The sequence below is a fragment of the Lagopus leucura genome, unplaced genomic scaffold, assembly GCF_019238085.1.
Source record: "Lagopus leucura isolate 7727_CA_CO unplaced genomic scaffold, USGS_WTPT01 Super-Scaffold_73, whole genome shotgun sequence".
Classification (NCBI taxonomy): Eukaryota; Metazoa; Chordata; class Aves; order Galliformes; family Phasianidae; genus Lagopus; species Lagopus leucura.
The window spans coordinates 80,729,702-80,749,493 of record NW_024962252.1 but is presented as its reverse complement, the minus strand read 5'-3'; the positions used below and the strand labels follow the sequence as shown (position 1 = coordinate 80,749,493).

The 19,792-nt window shown below is 40.6% G+C and overlaps 1 protein-coding gene across 5 annotated transcripts in view; it reads right to left on the bottom strand.

Moving 5' to 3' along the window:
- Nucleotides 1–1,713: 1,713 nt before the first annotated feature.
- Nucleotides 1,714–19,792, bottom strand: part of TRERF1 (transcriptional regulating factor 1) — a 100,417-nt gene continuing 82,338 nt past the window's right edge. For all 5 annotated transcript variants that reach the window (XM_042885924.1, XM_042885914.1, XM_042885945.1 and 2 more), the window contains 10 exons: nt 17,046–17,415; nt 14,894–14,954; nt 14,011–14,150; nt 13,184–13,287; nt 11,931–12,006; nt 6,675–6,763; nt 5,739–5,852; nt 4,793–4,981; nt 4,080–4,288; nt 1,714–3,414 (listed from right to left, as the gene is read on the bottom strand). In XM_042885924.1, coding sequence (XP_042741858.1) covers nt 3,093–3,414; nt 4,080–4,288; nt 4,793–4,981; nt 5,739–5,852; nt 6,675–6,763; nt 11,931–12,006; nt 13,184–13,287; nt 14,011–14,150; nt 14,894–14,954; nt 17,046–17,415 — 1,674 coding nt within the window. In that variant the 3' untranslated portion in view covers nt 1,714–3,092. The remainder of the gene's footprint in view (nt 3,415–4,079; nt 4,289–4,792; nt 4,982–5,738; nt 5,853–6,674; nt 6,764–11,930; nt 12,007–13,183; nt 13,288–14,010; nt 14,151–14,893; nt 14,955–17,045; nt 17,416–19,792) is intronic.

The window sequence follows — 19,792 nt, the reverse complement described above, 5'->3', positions numbered from 1 at the left end:
CGGGGCCTCGCGCGGGGGAGGCGGAGGCAGGGCGCCGCAGCCCGTATGGCGCCCGCAGGCGGGCTGCCCTCAGGGCCGGGCTGGCCGCAAGGGCGCTGCCGCCTGTCACACGCGTTCCCTGCTGACAGCAGGACCTGAAACCAGCACAGATCACGGGCTGTATGAAACGCATCGATATTTTTATTTTGTTACTTCCTCTGCCGCCTAGAATTAACAGTCTGCCTTTTTTTTTTTTTTTTTTTTTACACTAAAGCACCTAAAATATGTACAACCATCTTCTAATAAAATAACAGTTAAATACTGAAAATAAGATTTTTTTTTTTCTCATAAAATATGTTTTCTGTATGTACAGGTTTCAGCAAAGAGGACCGAGTTGAACAGCGAACAGTTTTCCATCATCAACCATCAGTAATAAAACAGCTTGTGTGCAACACAACTGCCCGACGTATGTACAAAGAGAACAACAGCTGTGTAACATCAGCCAGTGCCACACTTGGGCAAGTCCATGTCAGGTGCCTAAATCGTGTACTGTGTATGAAATTGCTGCTTTTGTCTTCGGAATGGTTTCTTTGGTTGTTGGATGACCGTCTTGGCTGTGCAGTACAGCGGCACCCGATGGCTATGACAGAAGCAGGCATCTATACACATGTATTCATGTACCCACGCCAGGAGCAGCACAGCTACCTGCCCAGCTGTTGCTACAGAGATTTCACTGTAGATTCTTTAGCACAGAGCTGCTCTTCAGAATGGAGCCTGCAATTTCCTACTGTACTTCACCCCGTTCTTCAAGAACTCTCACTGACTTCCGTGACCATTTTTCTTTCACACAGCTTTCTTCCCACCACCAAGACGGGAACCTGAAAACATTTCCATTTTGCCAGGGTAGCAGCCTTTCTCAGAGAGGTCCTTGAAATTCAAAATGATACAGGCTTGGAAGAGGAAGCAGGCTCTACTGTATTGTTTGTGCCACATGCCCCTAGAAGCCAACCCAGGTCACAGCTCACCAGAGCTCCCACTTTGCAAACGCTAAGAGTTGTGCAGACTACAAGATTTACCATTGGGATTTAGCTGGGAGCTTACAGCTGAGCACTCAGCCAGCTGAACCTGGGTTGCATGGGCCCTGTGAAAGTGATGTCACAGCACGGACAGAATTGTTAGGAAGTGTGCTGACAGATAGGTCAGGAAAGGAAAGAAGGCTGGTGCCTCATCTCTTCTCTCATCTCTCAGGCACAGCGATTGAGAACATCATCCATTCTGTAGCAACGGGAGCAAAATCCCACCCTCTGGTCAAAACTAACTAAAATGTTTCTGAACCCCCAAGACAAATAGAACAAACCACACAGATGGGAACTTCACTAAACTAAAACTGAGAAGTGACTGCTGTTCTCCTAAAGGGTTGTTCTTTACTATCAGAACGTTTGACACGAAGTGAAAACTTCAGGCCATTTGAATTTGTGTATTTGGCTTTGACAGAGAAGTCACCTCTCTTCTAGTGAGTCCCACTGGTTTTGAAACTGTGGTCCAGTACTCCTATACAAAGGTACTGTGGCTTACCCTCATTTTGCATAGTTACACAAAAAAGACAAGACAGTAGAAAATAAGATCCTCCATCTCTCAGAGTCCACTTAAAGTGTTAGAAATGTGACAAAAAGACTTCAACAAAAAAAAACCAAAACCCCACCCGTAAAAAAAAAACCTGGAAACTGGAAGATCTGAAGTCAGTCTTATAAAATATTTTATAAAATTAGCAACACTCCTCCACTGTGAAAGATTCACAAGAAAATCAGTGCTACTACCTGTGAAAGTTCAAAAATCATTGCTCTTGTTGTACTGTTCAAGGTCCACTCAATCTAACTCAACTTCTTCCCGTGGTTCTAGATTTTCTAATGATTCTGTAGGGTACAACTGTTTTTAGATTTTATTGAAGTAGAAAACCAAATCCAGATGTACAGAAGTGAATTTAGCCATCAGGCAGGTAGATCTGAGCCTGAAGAAAGAGAAACAGTAATTAAACAGCGTCATCTCACCTTTGGGATATGTTTTATGAAGTAAACAACACTGAATTTGATGTAATGAGGAAGACTGAAAATGGCACAAGAACAACACTTCATGTGTAGAAATAATAACTAACATATGCTGAAGGCATATACTCCATCAATCTCTGTTCCACAGACAAGAATGTCTCCCTGTATTTGCCTAAGAGAGTAAGCTCCTGCAATGCTCAAAAATATGTTCCTAAAATCACTGACATGGCTATTCAACAATGTGATTTATTGTCACATCAAAATATATTTCCTGTGCAATCTGATTGCCAACGCAGTGTTCTTGATTCAGTGTTCCCATGAGTTGATGTGAACCACAGCACAATCATCCTTCTTCAACTCCTGAATTAGGTCATTTTAAAATCAGCAGATCAAAGCCTTGTTAGAAATGAAACTCTAAAATGTACAATGTAACCAAAGCTTTTATGAACTGCCTAACATATATGCATTAAGGCAAGACAGAACTGAAAAAGTACTGTGATACAGAAAATGGTAAGGTGATGATACAGTCACTCCTGTATTTATTTCACAGTTAAAGCAGATTTTTTTCTCTACTTCCCTTAAAATGACAGCACAAAGAAAAAGAACATAATCATCTCCTTAATAAAAATGACATTTAGTTTCTAGAAGATGCTGGAAGTGATCCAGTGCAGGCAAAAAATAAAATAAAATCCATCAGAAATGTGTGAAGATATCCTTGTAAGTGGGGTAAAGTGAAACCTGGAAGAGTTTAAGACTAAAGATCCTACCGAGGGAAATGACAGCAGAACCGTGACCTTCTCCGATTACTGGCCTTGGAAGATACCAGCAAAATAAGCCCAGATAAAACACCTTATAAGAATATTTGTACCAAGTATTTATTTCCTCCCCCCAGAAACACAAATTAATAAAAAAAGGGAAAAAAGCATATTTCTTTTCTGGACCTGGATAAAAGAATTATCATTTTTCATCAGGTAGTTTACAATCAGTGGGGAATAAACGAACAGTCCAGGTTCCCTGACTGATGCATTCAGGGTGTGCTCAGTAGCTGTCTTTATCAAACAACTTTATTTACAACTCAGCATCATCCTGCAGTAGATCTGCATCTTCATCATCCAACAAAAGGTCAGCATCCATGACTTCATTCTCTTCCATGACGCCACCTAACTCCTGAACAACATCGTCATCAATGTCACCGACATTTCCAACATGTTTAACCAAACTCATGTGATCCAGAGGGATCAAACTATGCCCAGCTGGCCCAGTAGTTCTCACAATAGTGGCTGCCATTTCTGCTGCCACTGCAGCTTTCTGAGCCTTCTGCCTTTGCTGTTCTTCTTTTTGTCTGTGTGTCTTCATATGAGCATTGCGGCTTTTGATTCTGAAAAATACTCTAAAATTTTAAAGGGGAAAAAAAAAAAAGCAGATAAAAGTACATTGCTTTTGATGAAGGGAGCCAAAAAACACTCAACAACCTATCAGTACATTTGCCTCCCTGTCCTGAAATAGAAGTCTGCAATGCCATGGTGAGAATTTCAGGGACCGACTACCAGATTTGTACATCCTGTCAGCATCAAAATGGCCTACTCTGACTCTGCTGAAGCTATTTTGCAGTTCCTGCATTTGCTTCAGTATCTATGCACATCCTAATTCTGCCTGAGCTCAGTTTCACTACATTCTTCCACAAAAAGCAGAAAGCGGAGGAATCTCGTGTTAGAATGGAAAAACTCAAGCAAGGAAATAAAGAAAGTTACCCACGCCCATGCCATGCAAGTCTGTAATGAAGCAGGAAATTGGAGTGTCACATGTAGGAACTCTAATAGAGAAGTAAATTCAGGAATATTACATGAAATGCTGCAGGGGAAGCATCCAGATTGTCATGCAAACCTCCAAACTGTCATGCAAAACCTCTGCAGAATTTGGTAAGAGAACATGATGTTTTATGGGGAAACTGTTCTTTCGAGACCATGAGAGCAGAATAGTTTGTTGCAATACTATTCATTTGAAAAACAAATAGGCAGAGGCGGTGCAGTACTGCAGACAGTTGTATTCACTTACTTGCCACATTCCTTACAAGGAAAAATTGTTGTTGGGTCAGTCTCGCCACTTGTTGTGCTGTGGGCAGGTGAACTCTTGATGGAGCAGTACCCGCTCTGTGTACCAGATTTCTGCTTAGTGCCTGCAATGGTGCATCGTGGCTTTGTCACCTGATTTGTACCTCCATGAATGCGAGCGTGGCCATTTAGTGCTTGTCGGGAACTGAACACCTGATGGACAGCAGAGTGGAGAGAATTAAAAATAAAAATCAAGACAGACTTCACTGCAACAGGAACTGCATGAAGAAGTATAATGAATGCATACAATAAAAAACATCTGTACGTGTCAGATATGCACACTAACAATTTTCCCGTTCAAATGTTGCTTGCTCTCAGCTATTCTCCATTAGAATTAAACTAACTTAGTTGTAATAAAAGAAAACCAATGAGCTATCTTACTCTTATAGTTATTTAATAAAAAGGTAATCAGGGCTGTCATTACACAGCACTTCTCATCCCTACATCATACAATTCTATGTACAGATCAGCATACTGTCTGTATTGAATAACAAGGGATTTCAAAGCAGACAAAATCATTTGTCCAAAGATATTCAGGAGGTATCACTGGCCAGGAATAGCCTATACATCTGATTTCCAAAAATCACTATATGTTAAGATACGAAGCCCCCGCTATTATATATATTTATTATATTTGAAGACATCAAACACACGTACAGCACCACAGTTTGGCATTTCACAGATGAAAGAGGATGAAGAAAGTGAAAGACTCTGAAGGGTAGGCAGGTCTATAGGTCCAACAAGAGGGATAGCTGGTGGGTCAGGAGACTTCTGCATTTCCCTTTCTTCCTTTCTGTCTTCTTCAATCTCCTCATCTTCCTCTAACACTTCCTCTTCTCCACTTGTCTGAAATAGATGGAGCATTTAAGAAATACTAGGAATATGGCAAACTACAGACACTAGTGGATAGTAGTATATAGCCAAGTCTGCTTCTAGGGTTCAGTGTTTTTCCCCATCCTGGCTGAAATTCTCATCTTGCTGGAGCTACCACAACTTCACAGATAAATTGCAGGTAATGAAGCTTCACTGCTGCACTCAAAATGCCCTCCAACTATAGTACAGAGTTGTGGTCCAGAAGCCTACAGATGCCAAGGGGCAATACTGCCCCCCACTTTTAGGATGGTGATGTACACTATATTCATAGTTGAATTAAATGATTTAACTTAAAAAAAATTACAAAAAAAATCAAACATGCCTCTTAAGAATGCTCGGAGTACCTTTAATTCAGACCTTGCACACTATGAATTCATTGCCAGCCTGTATAAATGCTAGTTTTATCACAGTGTCTGAGCTTTTCAGGCATGCGTGGTCACACATACATATGCAGAGGACTGATTTATAGATGTTTATCGATTTAACTGGTAGCAAAGCTGTAATAGTTGAACTAGAGTTAGACAATGCACTGGTCAAAACACGACAGTCCAGGAATACAAAACAGAACATTCATACAGAATATAACTTAGAATTATGGAACAACAGAAGTCAGAAAAGACCTATCTCACCTAGCTCATGTCCTATGTCACCTAGCTCAACTTCCTGCTCAAAACAAGATAAACGTCAAAATTATCAAGTGTTACATTGATATGATTTCTTCTGGACTTACCATGCATTCCTCTCTCTTCTTCTCTAAACGTGTTCTGTGTTTCCGTCCCCAGCGCAGGATTTTCTTCCAGGTATAGTAGTATTCCACGCATTGTGCAACTGTCTTAGACTTAACCTGCAGTTAAGTAATTGCAGAAATAGTTTAATCTCAAGTTTTCATTTTAATTCAACACAACTTTAATATATTCCAAGAGAAAGGTTTTATTTACCAAATATTCAAATGGAGAAATAAAGGCAATTCAAATACAACAGAAATACTCTTGCAGAATAATTTTTTTAATTATTGTTTGTAAGTCAAATTTGTGTTGACTGTTTCAGCTCCAGTACACTTCCCTGGAATTCTCTAGACTCTAACTGGATAATGACTGAGGATGTACACTTACAGTGTGTATATATATATATATATATATATATATATATATACACACTTATCTCCAAGAATTAAGATTTGATTTTCAAAACCCCGAATGTTTTCCAACATTTTAGCCAACAACCAAGGTATTTAACTCTGCCACACAATTTGTCCTTTTTGCTTTGTGACACAACATGTCACAAATGAAGCTCAAACACAATCTCACTTTAAGAACACGTTTCAAGGCACAACACCTGTGACATAGGTAGCTGTTAACAAACTGCTGGAGAACACAAAGGCATTATTAGTTGGCCACCGCGTGTCCCACACTCACAATGCCATGACTTGGGTTTCAATGTGTCAGTTTTTACATGTAATAACAAGAGGAACAGATTATTTATCTTTTTACCGGTGCTGCAGTTGCATAAAGAAGTACATCGATGGAAAATACCACTCCTTACAGCACCCTTCTATCTGCTACTAGTTCTATGCCTGCAATAAACTGGTCTGTCACTGGAGGGAAACTGAAGGAGAACAAAATGCAGCAAATGGCCAAAAGAGTTGGTAGGACAGAAGCCACCTTACCATTTTCTGTACAAATATAAAATCTTTGCTGTAGGTGGACAATGCCTCTTTGAACAGCCTCCTTTCTTGATGTGTCCATTTGTCAGAGCCTTAAAAAAACGACACACACAGTGAATTCATTAAAAGCAATGAAAGCCTACCACCTTGATGTTGATGTAACACCAAAAGTGGGAAACCTCAAGCACATGCTTGTGACTGCTGCTACCCAAATGCAAGTATGGCTGTACTGACTCAGACTTCAAGTCCACCTAACCAGCGCTCTGTCTCCAGCAGCAGTCACAGGCAGTTGCCAAGGAAACAGTAAAATCAGGGCAAGCAAATATAACGCCTCTCCCTAACTTCTCCTAGCCTCTGACCACTTGCAGTTCAGAGGATTTCTTTAATCTGTTGCGATTTGCTTATTTCATAACCACTCTTCTAAGTGCTGATGCAATCTTCTTTCCAATTAATTGGGTCTCTTGCCACCACAATATCCTTTGCCAAGGAGTTCTGCAGATCAGCAGACCTTCTGCATGAAGAAACCACCTCCTTTTCTTTGATTCCTAGCTCCCAAGTAGCTTCACTGGATGACCTCTTGTTCTTCAAGTGGAAGAAAAAACAAACCCATTCTTTACGATCACTTCCATGCTATTTGGGATTGCATTTTGTTTCTGTCACTTCCTCTCCAGACGAATAAGCCCAAGTCACTTCTACACCACTGGTCATGACTGTTGTCCCTCTGTGAACACTTCACTACTAAAACATTCCTTTAGAGACACAGGGACCAAAAAGGCAGATAATACTCAATCTGCAGACCTGCACAGTGGCACCACCATGTTCTCTAGTTTCTTAACATCTGACTTGTGGTTATTTTTTTCTTTAAGCTTCTGTAAAATGCAAAGGTGACGTTTTCATAGAACTACCATCATAATCCCAAGGACTTTTTCTAATGGGCAAATATCACCACAGAGTTGATCATTTTAGACGCAATGCTTGCACTGCCTATTCCTACATACACCACTTTATCTTCAGCTACACAGAAGTCCACCTATTGTTTAATTCTCCAGACACTAACTCTCAAAAAATCCCTTCACAGCTTTTCACGTGTATGGCTTGAGGTAAGACACAAATTCTTTGAGATTGAGGCCTCAAGTAAATGGAGAGGGTACAGCAGTATGAAAATCATGCAAAGTGCTTCCTGATCAGTTAATGGAAGCTGTACATACAGCTTTCAAATATTATTATTCTGTTTGCTTCACCAGCCTAACTGCCCATGAAAATGCAAAATCAACATTTAAATAGAAATAATGTGCGTCTCCTCAGCATCGGTCAAACAGAAGGAACACAGAACTGCTCTACTGCATCAAATACCAGTGTCTTGATTGTAAGAGTAGGCATCATTTACATTAAAAGAAGGATATACAAGAAGCCATAAAGCAGATTCCTTGAAATGACTCTGAGAAGATTCTACTGCAGTCTGTCTGAGAGTATGTGGAACTTTCATCATTAAAAGAAATCCCAAATGTTCCTGTCAGTGTTACCATTCTCCACACAAATGCTTGCCTCTGCATTGAACTCAATTAACTTGGGCTTGCCACCATGTGTGGTATTCAACTCTGCAGGTTATTTAAGTCTAATAATATACACATTTTTTATTAACTGCAAATGTTTTGCTTTTCAGTGTCAATTCCCAGGCTCACAGGCCTAGAGAGAGTATCTCATCACTCTGTTATATACTGAAAACTACAAAATTAACTTTTCTGCAACCTGTTTTCTGTACATTTTCCCAGTACTGGCTATAAGCGTGCATTAGCTATTTCCACAGAGATTTACAGTAAAGCTCTCAGTCTAAGTGTCAAAAAAAGGCACTGGCTTCAAGCAGCAAATTTTATTTATTCTGTTATCACCCAAAGATCTTTCTGCTGACACACTGCCTCGCTGTCTTTCCTTCCCTGAACCAGTGTTGTTCCCTTTCTACACCACCTGCCACTCACTTGCTTTCACCCTCCCTTTGAGAAGGGGTAAATGCACTAATTCAGTCCAAAGCCTACTCTACTATGCCAAAATAACATTTTTAAAAGCTTGACAACAGCCCAGGATGGATTTTAGTTTTCAGGAAATCTCTCCAGTTCTCTCCTGAAATAATAATAATGATAAAAATCACTTCTTTGAACTAATTCTATTGTACAGCTAGGGATAATTCAGGCCTTACAGATTTTCCCCAGTAGCTACGGTATTAGCAGAGACCCTTATAAGATTATGAGGGTTAATTGGAAGTAACCTAATTAATAGAATAAATCCTGCATTAGGAAAAGAAACAGAAGAAAAGCTGTTTTTAACTCCGGTTGCTGGGAAACCACTTTTGCTCTTGTTAGCTTGAGGGAGACATACAGAATGTGTATAGAGAAATCTGCAATGCAGCAAGAAAGAATTTTGGACTTAGGAATACAGATCAAATTTTAAAGATGATCTTTAGGCTTAAACATTTATTATACATTTCTGCCATATTAAAATACTGGTTTTGCTCTGATTAACTCACAGAAATATCTTTTAAGGATTTGGGGGCTTTTGGCCCAATCTGTGGGTTTCAAGGGAACTACACCTCCACTCAGGGAGCTCTCCTTGAGAGGCAGCTCAAATCTATTCCATTCAGCATATGCTAGATCTGACCCATACACTGTAGCATCTATCAGAAGTTTTAAGACTACCTGAAGCACGCTATTTCAGAGAACACCTTTCCTGCCATTCTTACTGCAGGAGACCTGAGAAATTCCACTGCTCAAATGAAAAACAAATCAAGCATCTGAAAAAGCACTCCTCTTGTATTGGGCACGTGCTCCCCCTCTCTTCCCTAATACACCGTCCAGACAAATCATAGAATCGTGGAATGGAAGAATGGTTTGGAAGAGATGTTAAAGCTCATCCACTTCCAAGCCCCCTGCTATGGGCAGGGCTGCCACCCCCAGCTCTGGCTGCGCAGGGCCCCATCCAACCTGGTCTTGAATGCCTCCAAGGATGGAGCATCCACAACTTCTCTGGGCAACTTGTTCTTCTGCATCACCACCCTGTAAGTAAAAAATGTCCTCCTAATATCTACTCTAAATCTCCCCTCTTTCAGTTTAAAACCATTCCCCTTTACCCTATAACTATCAGACCAAGAAAACAGTTGGTTTCCCTACTGTTTATAAATTCCCTTTAAGTACTGGAAAGCCACCATGAGGTCTCCCCAGAGCCTTCTCTTATCCAACAGACAGCAAAGGATAAGGATGAAGAGAGTAGTGTGTTCTTCCAAGGAGCTGTCAGTCAACATGCCCCACTCTCTTGGTGAACAGAAAGGTCTGAAGTTTTACAACTTCCTCTCACAAACCAACAGGCTTCAAGGATAAACTACCACTTGAATCTTTGTCTGAGGTCAGTGCTGAGTCTGGATATTTACTGTCTGTGGTATCAGTTGATTCTCAGGAGTTCACTGTCATGCTCTATTATGGTCTACTCCACCTTACATTGTGACTGTTCCTGACAGCTGTTACTTCTGAATACAGAACAGGAAGCCCAAAGAGTTAACTGAAACAAATACCACTTGAAGTTACATTAAAGTATTCACACATTAGATTTTGAGAAATTCCCATATGCCTCGAGTGGCTGCTTATCAACCACAAAGACTATAATTCAAGAGCTACACAGTGCTAGAACGTAGCTGTCAATGTAAGCTGCAATCACATGCTGCATTTGAGAGCATTAAGTAATGCTTTGTCTTGTTATTTTCTGTTGCTTAAATCCACACTGCTGAGAATTTGTTGGGCTCTAAATGCAGACAATTTCTTTTCCTCCTTAAGAAGTAGAGCTATTCTAATGTCCACAGGTTTCAGTGCTAGGTACAAATATTAGCATCTTCCCATGTGAAAGATGAAATAAAACATATTTCCTAGCTCCTCCCAGCATCACAATAATATACTTATTAAAACTACTGTGAATTTGCCTCAGCAAAGGCTATTGCTCCTCTGACACAAGCAAAAATTTTTTTATCTGCTGAGCTAATTGAACCTCTCATTGATGATGAGGCTGCTGGGATCTCTCTTCATCTCCCTGATTTCCTCCCCTGGCCCACCTCACATATGCTTTGTGTTACCTCTTCAGACAAGAACCCCCAGGAACCCGTTACAGCTCCTGGCTTGACATCCTCCTTCATCCAGCCCCATGTCCACCCTTTGGACTGCAACAGAGTTGTTTTCAAAGGCACAAGCCATCTCCCTCCTCTAAAAATCAAATCTGATCTTCACCTTCATTCACTCTTGTGATTAGCCACCATCAGACACATTTCTGCTCTTGTCTCAGGTCCTGGCCAGGAGTTTGTTACAAAGAGTCCTTGTTACTTAGAAATCTGCTACAGTCAGCAAGTAACTTAATTCTACACTTAAGTGACACAATGAGTACAACTGGAAATGAGTATATGACCCTGAACATTGTGATTGTCTGACTGAATACCAGAAGATTCTCAGCTTATTTCCACCACAGCCTAAACTGGAGATAAAGTCTTATGTCCCTTATGTAAAACTCCATGTTTCAAAGTAGCTGTTAGGCACTACAAAGCCTTGAGCAACAATGTGGACTTCTGCAGAGGAGGGACGTTTGCTAGCTTGAGCTATGCTTAGGTGATGATAACATCACTCTGTATTTCACAGAGCACTTCTGCTTCATAACTGAGATTTTTGCTGTGTTTGTTAAAGTTGACACCATTCCAAACCTGTTTCTTTTAGGCTAGATCCATGCAAATAGAGGCTCTGCATTCTGCACAAAGACACAAGAGAGCTATAGTACTGTCTCTTTCGATGGATGCTCATGATTATCACATTCACAGCGCCACATTAGAAGAGAAAGGCATTACAGCAGACACAGAGTAGGAAAACACAACAGAGTAGGAACATCTTACTGCCTGTAAATTAATAATCTATAAATAGTAGCAGTTTTAAAAGAAGATCAACATATTAAATTCTAGTTAAAGAAAAATAAAAACCCAAGGCAGTTTTAAACCTGCAGAACCCTACACAGAAACATGAATACAGGGTTTCTCTACATAATTCATCAAGCAAAACTGTCAAACTTGTAAACAAAAGGTTCTGGAAGTTCCACTCAGCACTGTCCACATCACCCTCTATTAGAGGCTGCCATCCCAGCAGCAGACAGCAGAGAGTGCAGCGGGATCCCACACACCAAGCTTGGGATGCCAGCCTTGGACTCTGGATACAGAGTAGATACAGAAATCGCAAGGAAACGTACCAGCATAGTGGTAATTTGCCAAAGGATGACACTTCAATCTCACTGGCTTCCTCAACAGCAGCTTCTCAACAGTAACCTAAATGAATAAGCAGAGAGAAAAGAAAAAAAAAAAAAAAGAATTAGCAAATGCAGTCAGTTGCTCCATATATTTGTATTTAGAAGTCTATTTGGTAGGATAACATGAAATCAGTCTGGTTTTTTTTTTTTGTCATAAAAAAAAATCACAACAAATGATTCCAAACCCCACTGACAGTGTAGCCCATGTAAGAGCAATTAATGCACACTTGTCTGTCCTTAATTAGCACAAATGTGGCTATTATCAACGTCCAGCAATTCCCTCCCTTCTCTTTGCCACAAACCAGTGCAATTACAGTGTTTAATTTGATAGTATTAATACTAATATTTAATGGCTGATTTGGTAACTTTTTTTTAGAACATCTGCTTAAGTCAACATCTGCTAAGAATGACACCAAAATAATTAATTCTAGTTTGGATCATGAAGAAAGATGATTTTGGGGATTCCTGGTTTTTATCGCTGACAATGCATACCCCCATACAGTAAATTTCATTTTCTGACAGTCACCTGTCTCAGAGCCCTCAGGTACATCTAATTGAGCCTGAAGAAACTGAGATGTGAGCTAAAGAACACTGTGCCAGCCAGTCTTGCCAGATTCATTCTGCATTCTGCTTTATTTTGTTTTAAATTGGCATTCCAGAAGCTGGGGCAAGGCTTTGTCTTTCCTGAATGCTGGGCAAAATGGAGGTTTAGCCTTAGTTAGTAATGTCCCCATCACAAAGCTAATGCAAATATTTGAATACATTATTTATATGAGAACTGCATGCAATTACCTCGCAGTTCTGAACAAATAAGTAGATGTGATTGCTGCTACAAAAAATGGAGTTTTTTTAAGGGCTAAAAGAGGACTAAGCTCTCTATGGCCAAATACAAAGCTTGTGAAATATCAGGTCTGGAGAAAGCACTGGGAGACATTCAAAACCCCAAGGCTATAAACTAAGTAATCTTATCTATCTGAAATATACAGTAAGCCTTCAGAGAGGCAGTGCTTTGAAATTTAAATTTATTAAAGAATAAAAGGGAAAAGTCATTCCCCAAAAATGTTGCAGGATGTTTAAAGCATCACTGCTAATCAATCAGAAATCTCTTTTTTATATAACCGTATCTAAATCCATTTAATAAAGCATGCTAACTTATCTGCAAAGAGGAGCATCTCTCCCTTTTCAGCTTATCTTACCATAATATCTCCTTTTGCCTCAAAGAGAGAGTGCAAAGCATATTCTGAGTTAGTTCCTCCACCAGGTAACACGCTGGAACAGCTCATATTTAAGAGGTCTTCCACTGTCAGAAACAAGTCCACATGTTATTGCCAATACAGTACCTGTCAGTTAAACAACCTGAGACAAGGATCCTGCAATGTCACTCACAGGCAATGCAGTCCAGGGCAGCAGCTTTCATATTCTCCCCTCCCTTCCCTCCCCCCAGCAACTATCTCCTGATTTCAGGATCACTCTCTGAGGAGAGGATATGCCTGGATTTGCAGAGTGCACCCCTGGGGTGTGATGGGGCATTACAGAGCTAGAGACAGAGGTCTGCCTGTGAGCAGTGGCTCGCACAGGCACATACGGTCAGTGATGTTGCTGCAACAAGAAGATTCCAACTAGGGCATAGAAAGGGAAATGTACTGCACTAAAAGCAGGAACAAACTCTGCTCAGGTCTAGGAGGAGTCATTCAGACAATCAAATTTATCTATGTTATGGTCACAGGACAAACCCAGGAGCCACCTCTCATCTGTGATCTCTGCCCTTATCATGCAGTTCATTGCCCAAAAACCTCAGCAGTGACCTATGCCTGTTTGCTACTAGAGAACACTTCATCTGCACTTCACTTTAAAGGCCTACGATACTCTGAATCTGTAATATGCAGTTCTGGTCTCTTGCCCTGCACTCTCAGTAATTAATGCTGTCTTGAATGTTTTGTACAGGACAAATGAAAAATCAATGGGAATTTCTTCAGAAGGCACAAGCTGATGTATGAGCTTCTAAACCACCAAGTCATTGTACCTCTTTGTTGGAAGACTTTGTTCTCCAGTTCTGGCCACGGTTTCCAAACCAGAGTAGCCTTGTGCACATCTTTCTCCATTAGCAATTTGTCCTGCAGCTCAGGAATATCAGCCTGGAACCTGGACCCAATATTAATTCGTCTGTAATAACAAATAAGCAAACAGGTATTCAACTGTGCAACGTGCAGAAAAACCAGAAGTCACATTTGTGTTCACTTTGTTTCCAAAAAAACTTTTATTATACTGGAGTGGCAGGAAATTGTGTCGGATTGCTTATTAAATGCTTTACTCTCAACAGGGTAAATATTTTGAGCATTAGAGAGAATTGATCTCTTGGGAGGAAACTAAAATTTCAGTGCATGATTTAAACTATATCAAGACATCGTACCTTACAGATAACCTGAGTGAGCCTATGCACAGACTGCCTAGCAAAAAAGCTAGATGCAGGAAACACTAGCTTTGTGTTCCACAGAGAATGACTCTGGTAAAGAGCAAAAAGACATTACTGTCAGGAGGGCAACCTTGTTTGCAGACTGCCCCAACGAACCCACCACACAACATTTCCCTCCAAAGCTCCAGAGGCAACATAAATATAAAAGCAAAAGTAGTGGAACTGTACGTTCGTGTGGTCCTTTTCCTGGACATTACCAAAAGTTTTCCACCTTCAGCAACTTCTGCTAAGCATCTCCTAACATTTTAGAACCAGGACATCCATATCTCCCACAGTCACTGCTCCACATGCAGTAGTAACCTTAAACACATCCAGTCCAACACTTTCAGGCAGCTGAACACTACTTGCTTGGTCCAAAATATTTCATGCTCAAATCCTAAGCTGAAGGTAGCCTACACAGAAGCAAAGACAAAAGAAATATTGTTTTTCTTACGGTTCAACAGTCTGTTCACCAGGGCCAGGCGTCACTGGAACTACACTTCCATCAATGCTATCTGAAACAGAACAGAATTCCTGAGTTTACAAAATATTTTGGTAACAACCATGCTGATGCTCCTCCTCCCAGGCTACACTGCCACACTCCTATTAACATCCTGCAGAAATCAGACATCAACATACCTCTGAGATAGCCAGCAACACCTGGGATATGTTTGGCTCAAAATAATCTTGTTCATGCATAATCAGGTGTATTTCTCATGTAAAAGAGCAATCAGGCACAATACATGGGATTAAGAAACAGCTGGGAGGTTAAAACAAGTTCACTTTAAAGGTCACAGCATCAATAACAACTAAAAGTTTTCTGTGTTCTGCTGGTCTGCATTAGTCCGGGCAGTAAAATGGCTGAGTACAAAGAACACACACAATATTTCAGGTAAACATATTAAAGCAATCCTTATTTTGGTATTTGGATCTGTAATTGCATATACAGAAATCAGCTACACACACTTCTCTTTGAAACAGAACTTTAGTTCTTTTTTCCTGTTTCTATCTGAAAAGAGGTGGTTTTCTGTCAGTATGCTCTAAGTTTACAAGGCTATGCAATTGTAACTATGTAAGGCCTTTCAGCAATGCCTCACCCCTGCCTCTGACTGTATCCATCAACATTACATCTTTGTTATACCTTCAGTAACTGCTACAGCATTTTTGGACTTGTTTGCCACAGTCAAAAAAGTTTCTTCTGTAACTCCCTCTCTGTAACCTATGATTTCGTCTAGCTTGACTAAAAACTACAACCTCTGCAAGTCAGAGGTACCAACACTTAGTATTCTGAGAACATCCTTTCACTAAAGCACCAAGAATGTCTTCTGTGAAAATAAACAATTTTGTAAAAAATTTTGCATCAAAATGTATCTCTACCTCCACTCCTCTCCCCCCAACAAAAAAACCAATCCTGCAGTCAGGGGCTTCCATTTGGCTTCCGCTTTTTTAGGAAACTAACAACTACATTTTAACGACATTACAAGAATATAAAAGATTTGCACCCAGACCACCTTCCTGAAGGAGGAGATAGCCAATCCCAATTTCTAAGCAGCTCCAAAAAATAGTAGGCAGACAGGCACACAGGAAGGAGATTTTAAGACAAATTTGTGAGACTAACATAGCTCAGAATCTGTGCCTTCCCCAGAGCATGACATAAGGCTATAGCATTTACCCTTGCTCTCTCCAAGAAAAAGCCAGCCAGCATAGGTAATTCATGTCTTTTTGTCATTTGTTGAGCATTGGTGCAGTTCTGCACCACAGAAAGGAAAACGGGGCTAAAACCAAATCAGCACTAACTACAGGAGTTTGTCACATGGCTGTTGTTGACTCTGAAGTCAGTGGTTCTAATGGCAGGACAGATATTAATTTGCCAGCTTCCAAGAGGAGAGCAGGAAAAGTGATATGAGCTTCACTTTTTCTGGATTACAAGACAGAGCTGGTGGTCTGGTGAGTAAGACTTTTAACTTGCTTCTTAAGTTTTCATACTAGTAACCTGTTCATTTTACAAAGCAAGAAATGAATTGAGAGCAATTGAGAGCAATGGGAGCTCTAAGGCACCGTTAAGATAAAACATACAAGCATTTGGTGACCATGTCTGAAGTAACTCAGAGTGCAGCTACCACCTTCTTTCTGCTGGGAAAATTCTTCCATTCTATTATAGAAAAATGACCCTTCCTCAATATTTAGGTATAGAAATAGTCTAGATTGCTATAGATTAGAAGCATCTTAACTTGCACGGGTTTCTACTACCATGATCAAGTATGATTAGACACCCTTTCTTGTGAAGCATTGAACAAAATCAGAAAATTAATCCTATGTCTCAAAGCAAACCTTTTCCTTCCACTTCAGAAGACCCCATGTATGCAGTCCTTACAAAGGCAGACCCCACTGAAAAATCACAGCTTTATTCACTGGTTAGGCTTCTCCACTCATTTTATGCTCTACAAAATCCAACGCAAAACCAACAAACAAAGATGGATTTTTATGGCATTGCAACATAACGAGCCACGCACACGTGTACATGTAAAATCATCCATGAGATAACACTAGAAAAGAGCACAGCAGTATTCACTACGTAACTGCCACACTCCAAACATAACACTTACTGGACCGACAGAGAAGCACCCGTGGAGTTGGTGTGAGTGGAGTGAGCGGCAGCTGAGTGTGCGAGGCGCTGTGAGATGATGTGATAACACTGCTGAAGAGACCAGACCCGTGCCGAACAGGACTAAGCATCGGTGGCGGAGTGTAGGGGGGGAGCTCGTGTGTTCGGTCCAGCAGATGGTCTCCAAGGACACGGGGAGAGCGAAGCTGGCTCTGGTACAGCGTGGCACCAGAGTGGGATGTGCTGAAGTTGAAGGAAGGAGGAGGTATGAAGAGAGGTTCAGGTCTGTGCCGATACTTCTTCTTGTCTGGTAATGGTTTGAAGTTTTCTTCCAATTTTGCAGCATTTTGATGAGGTTTTTTGCTAATTTCCTAAATGAAAACATACAGAACATTAATACTTAGCTATGCTTAAATGTGGTTTGCATTGCACACAATCCCCTACAACCTAGGGCATATATTACAACCACAGTAAAGCAGATACCAGCAAGCAGTTATTTAGGTGCTGCCACAGTAACCCTGGTCAGTACAGAAGCTGGTCCTGCCTAGACACCACAGGGGAGAGAGGAAAGTCAGGAAGAGCTGCCTTCCCCTCCCACATGGATCCCTTTGGGTCAAGGCAGGGCTGAGCTCAGGCATGGACTTGGGGAGGCCTCTGCTATAACTTTTGAAAGTGCAAAGAACAGCCTTCCCAGGGCTGCAATCTTTTCGCTCAATCCCAGCACCTCAGGTACTTCTGTTTGCACCGAACACATACAGGCTATTGGAAGTTACTTCCCTATCTAGTCCCACTTCATGTAAGATGTTTTCCAATGCATTTATTTTGTTAGGCTTGGAAGGACGTATGAGCTCAGTGAAATTACTGCAGCACTCAGCAGCAGAGAAAGAAAAAAAATGTAATAAATTCAAATTCTTCGGCTCTTATCACTGCATTCCCATCAGTTTGAGTACAGTCCAGCTGCAACAAATCCTGAACTTAACCCTCTCCTCTTTTCCTGGAAGGAAATTAATCTTTTCCCATTCGGGAAATTAAAGTGCTCTAATGCTCTAGAGTTTGAATGCTAAACATCATTTAACACTAAATACCCCCAAAATCATAGAAAGCAAAAGGTACAGAAACAGTGAATCCTCAAACCTCTCGGATTTCCTGAGGGTGAGCATGAAAAAAGTTTACAGGGTATACTTCAAAAAATGGACAGAAGCTGGAAGGTGAACACAGCAGAAGTACACTACTTCCAGGTGTTCAGACTGTAGATCTTATTTAGGACCAACTTCCAAAGCAGAAGAAAATTTTTGACAGATATTCCAGATGAATCACTCCAAAACGTCTGCATCATTTATAAATACTATTACTATATAAAAGTAAACTACTATGATGTATGTTCAGACAACATATATCTTTACATCATGGGTGGTTTCTGAGAATCACATTCACCCAATAAAACTCATGTTAGAGGAGCATTAGCACTGTCACCCTTTATCCGTTATGTTAATGCATTCCAGCTTGTGGAAATGTTTTTGATTACAGAGGTCCTGTCCTCTCTGTTAGATCATGGCTGTATCGTCTCCAGCAGCTGTTGACATCTTTGCTTTCCAAAAGTTAAGTTTCAGAAAAGTCTTCCTTTTGTAGGAAAAAAAAAAATAGCTGTTTTACAGAGAATTTTGTAGATAATGAGCATTCAGAATAGCAAAAGGGTGAGGGTCACCTTTAACCAGAGACACAGTCCATCATCATGGTAACCATTCAGTGTTCAACAGAGGTCAAGGGGGAAAACTCCTAAACTTAAGAAAACAACACCAAATACAAACTAACACTGACTACTAAAAGAGATATGGACGTTCATAGACTCTCAACGCAGAATCACGCCAATACTTTTCTGAAGCTCCAGGAACTGCTGCCCATTATTCAAGATTTTATGTATCTACCTGGGCTCTGCTGCCCCACACTGACAAACGCAGTCCTCCCTGGACAGAACCTATCACCTCACCATCCTGTACTCTTGCTGAATATTTACTTCCTTTTGCTATTTGATTTTCACCGATTGCATCAATTTGTGAACACTTTACTGGACAACTGAAAGCACAGTACAAACACAACACAGCTCCTGTTCCTTAGGATAAAAAAATGAGAGCGTCCAATAGCAAAATTCCCTTATAGAAGAAAAAGGAACTGTAGATCTCTTGATCTTTGAGTATTCCCAGTGCTATTGCTTATATAAAAGATAGGATCTAGAAAGGAAACTCTTTGAATTTAGTTTGCTTGGGCAATGACAAAGGCTTGCAAGCATAATTTTGAGTGAATGAATGCGCATTTAGCCAGACACTGGTAGATTTAATCACAGTCACTTTATAAGTGTTGCAGAAATACACAAGCCCAAGCCACCTACTCTGGTGTCTCTAGAAATCTCCCACTCAGAGCTCACGAATTCAGAAAAGACTGTCCCTTTCCTCTCCAGAAACTAGAAATAGTAAAGTGAAGCTGCACTGCTGAGTTACAAGCTAAGTACTGTGACATGCTGGCTTCCACAACAGAATGGAAACTAATGCGTAAAACCTCCATCTAAATGGATAAGAGATTTTCAGATTTTCTGTGTATTTAAATTAATGTGTATGTCCGAATGAAGGATCAGGAGAGGGTGATAAATACACAAATATTATAAAGAGCAACCCACAACTGTACATGTTGTTGCCTCGTCTTGACGCCAGATTCATGAGGAGGAGGAAAAAACCAGAGCATGTGTCTACATCA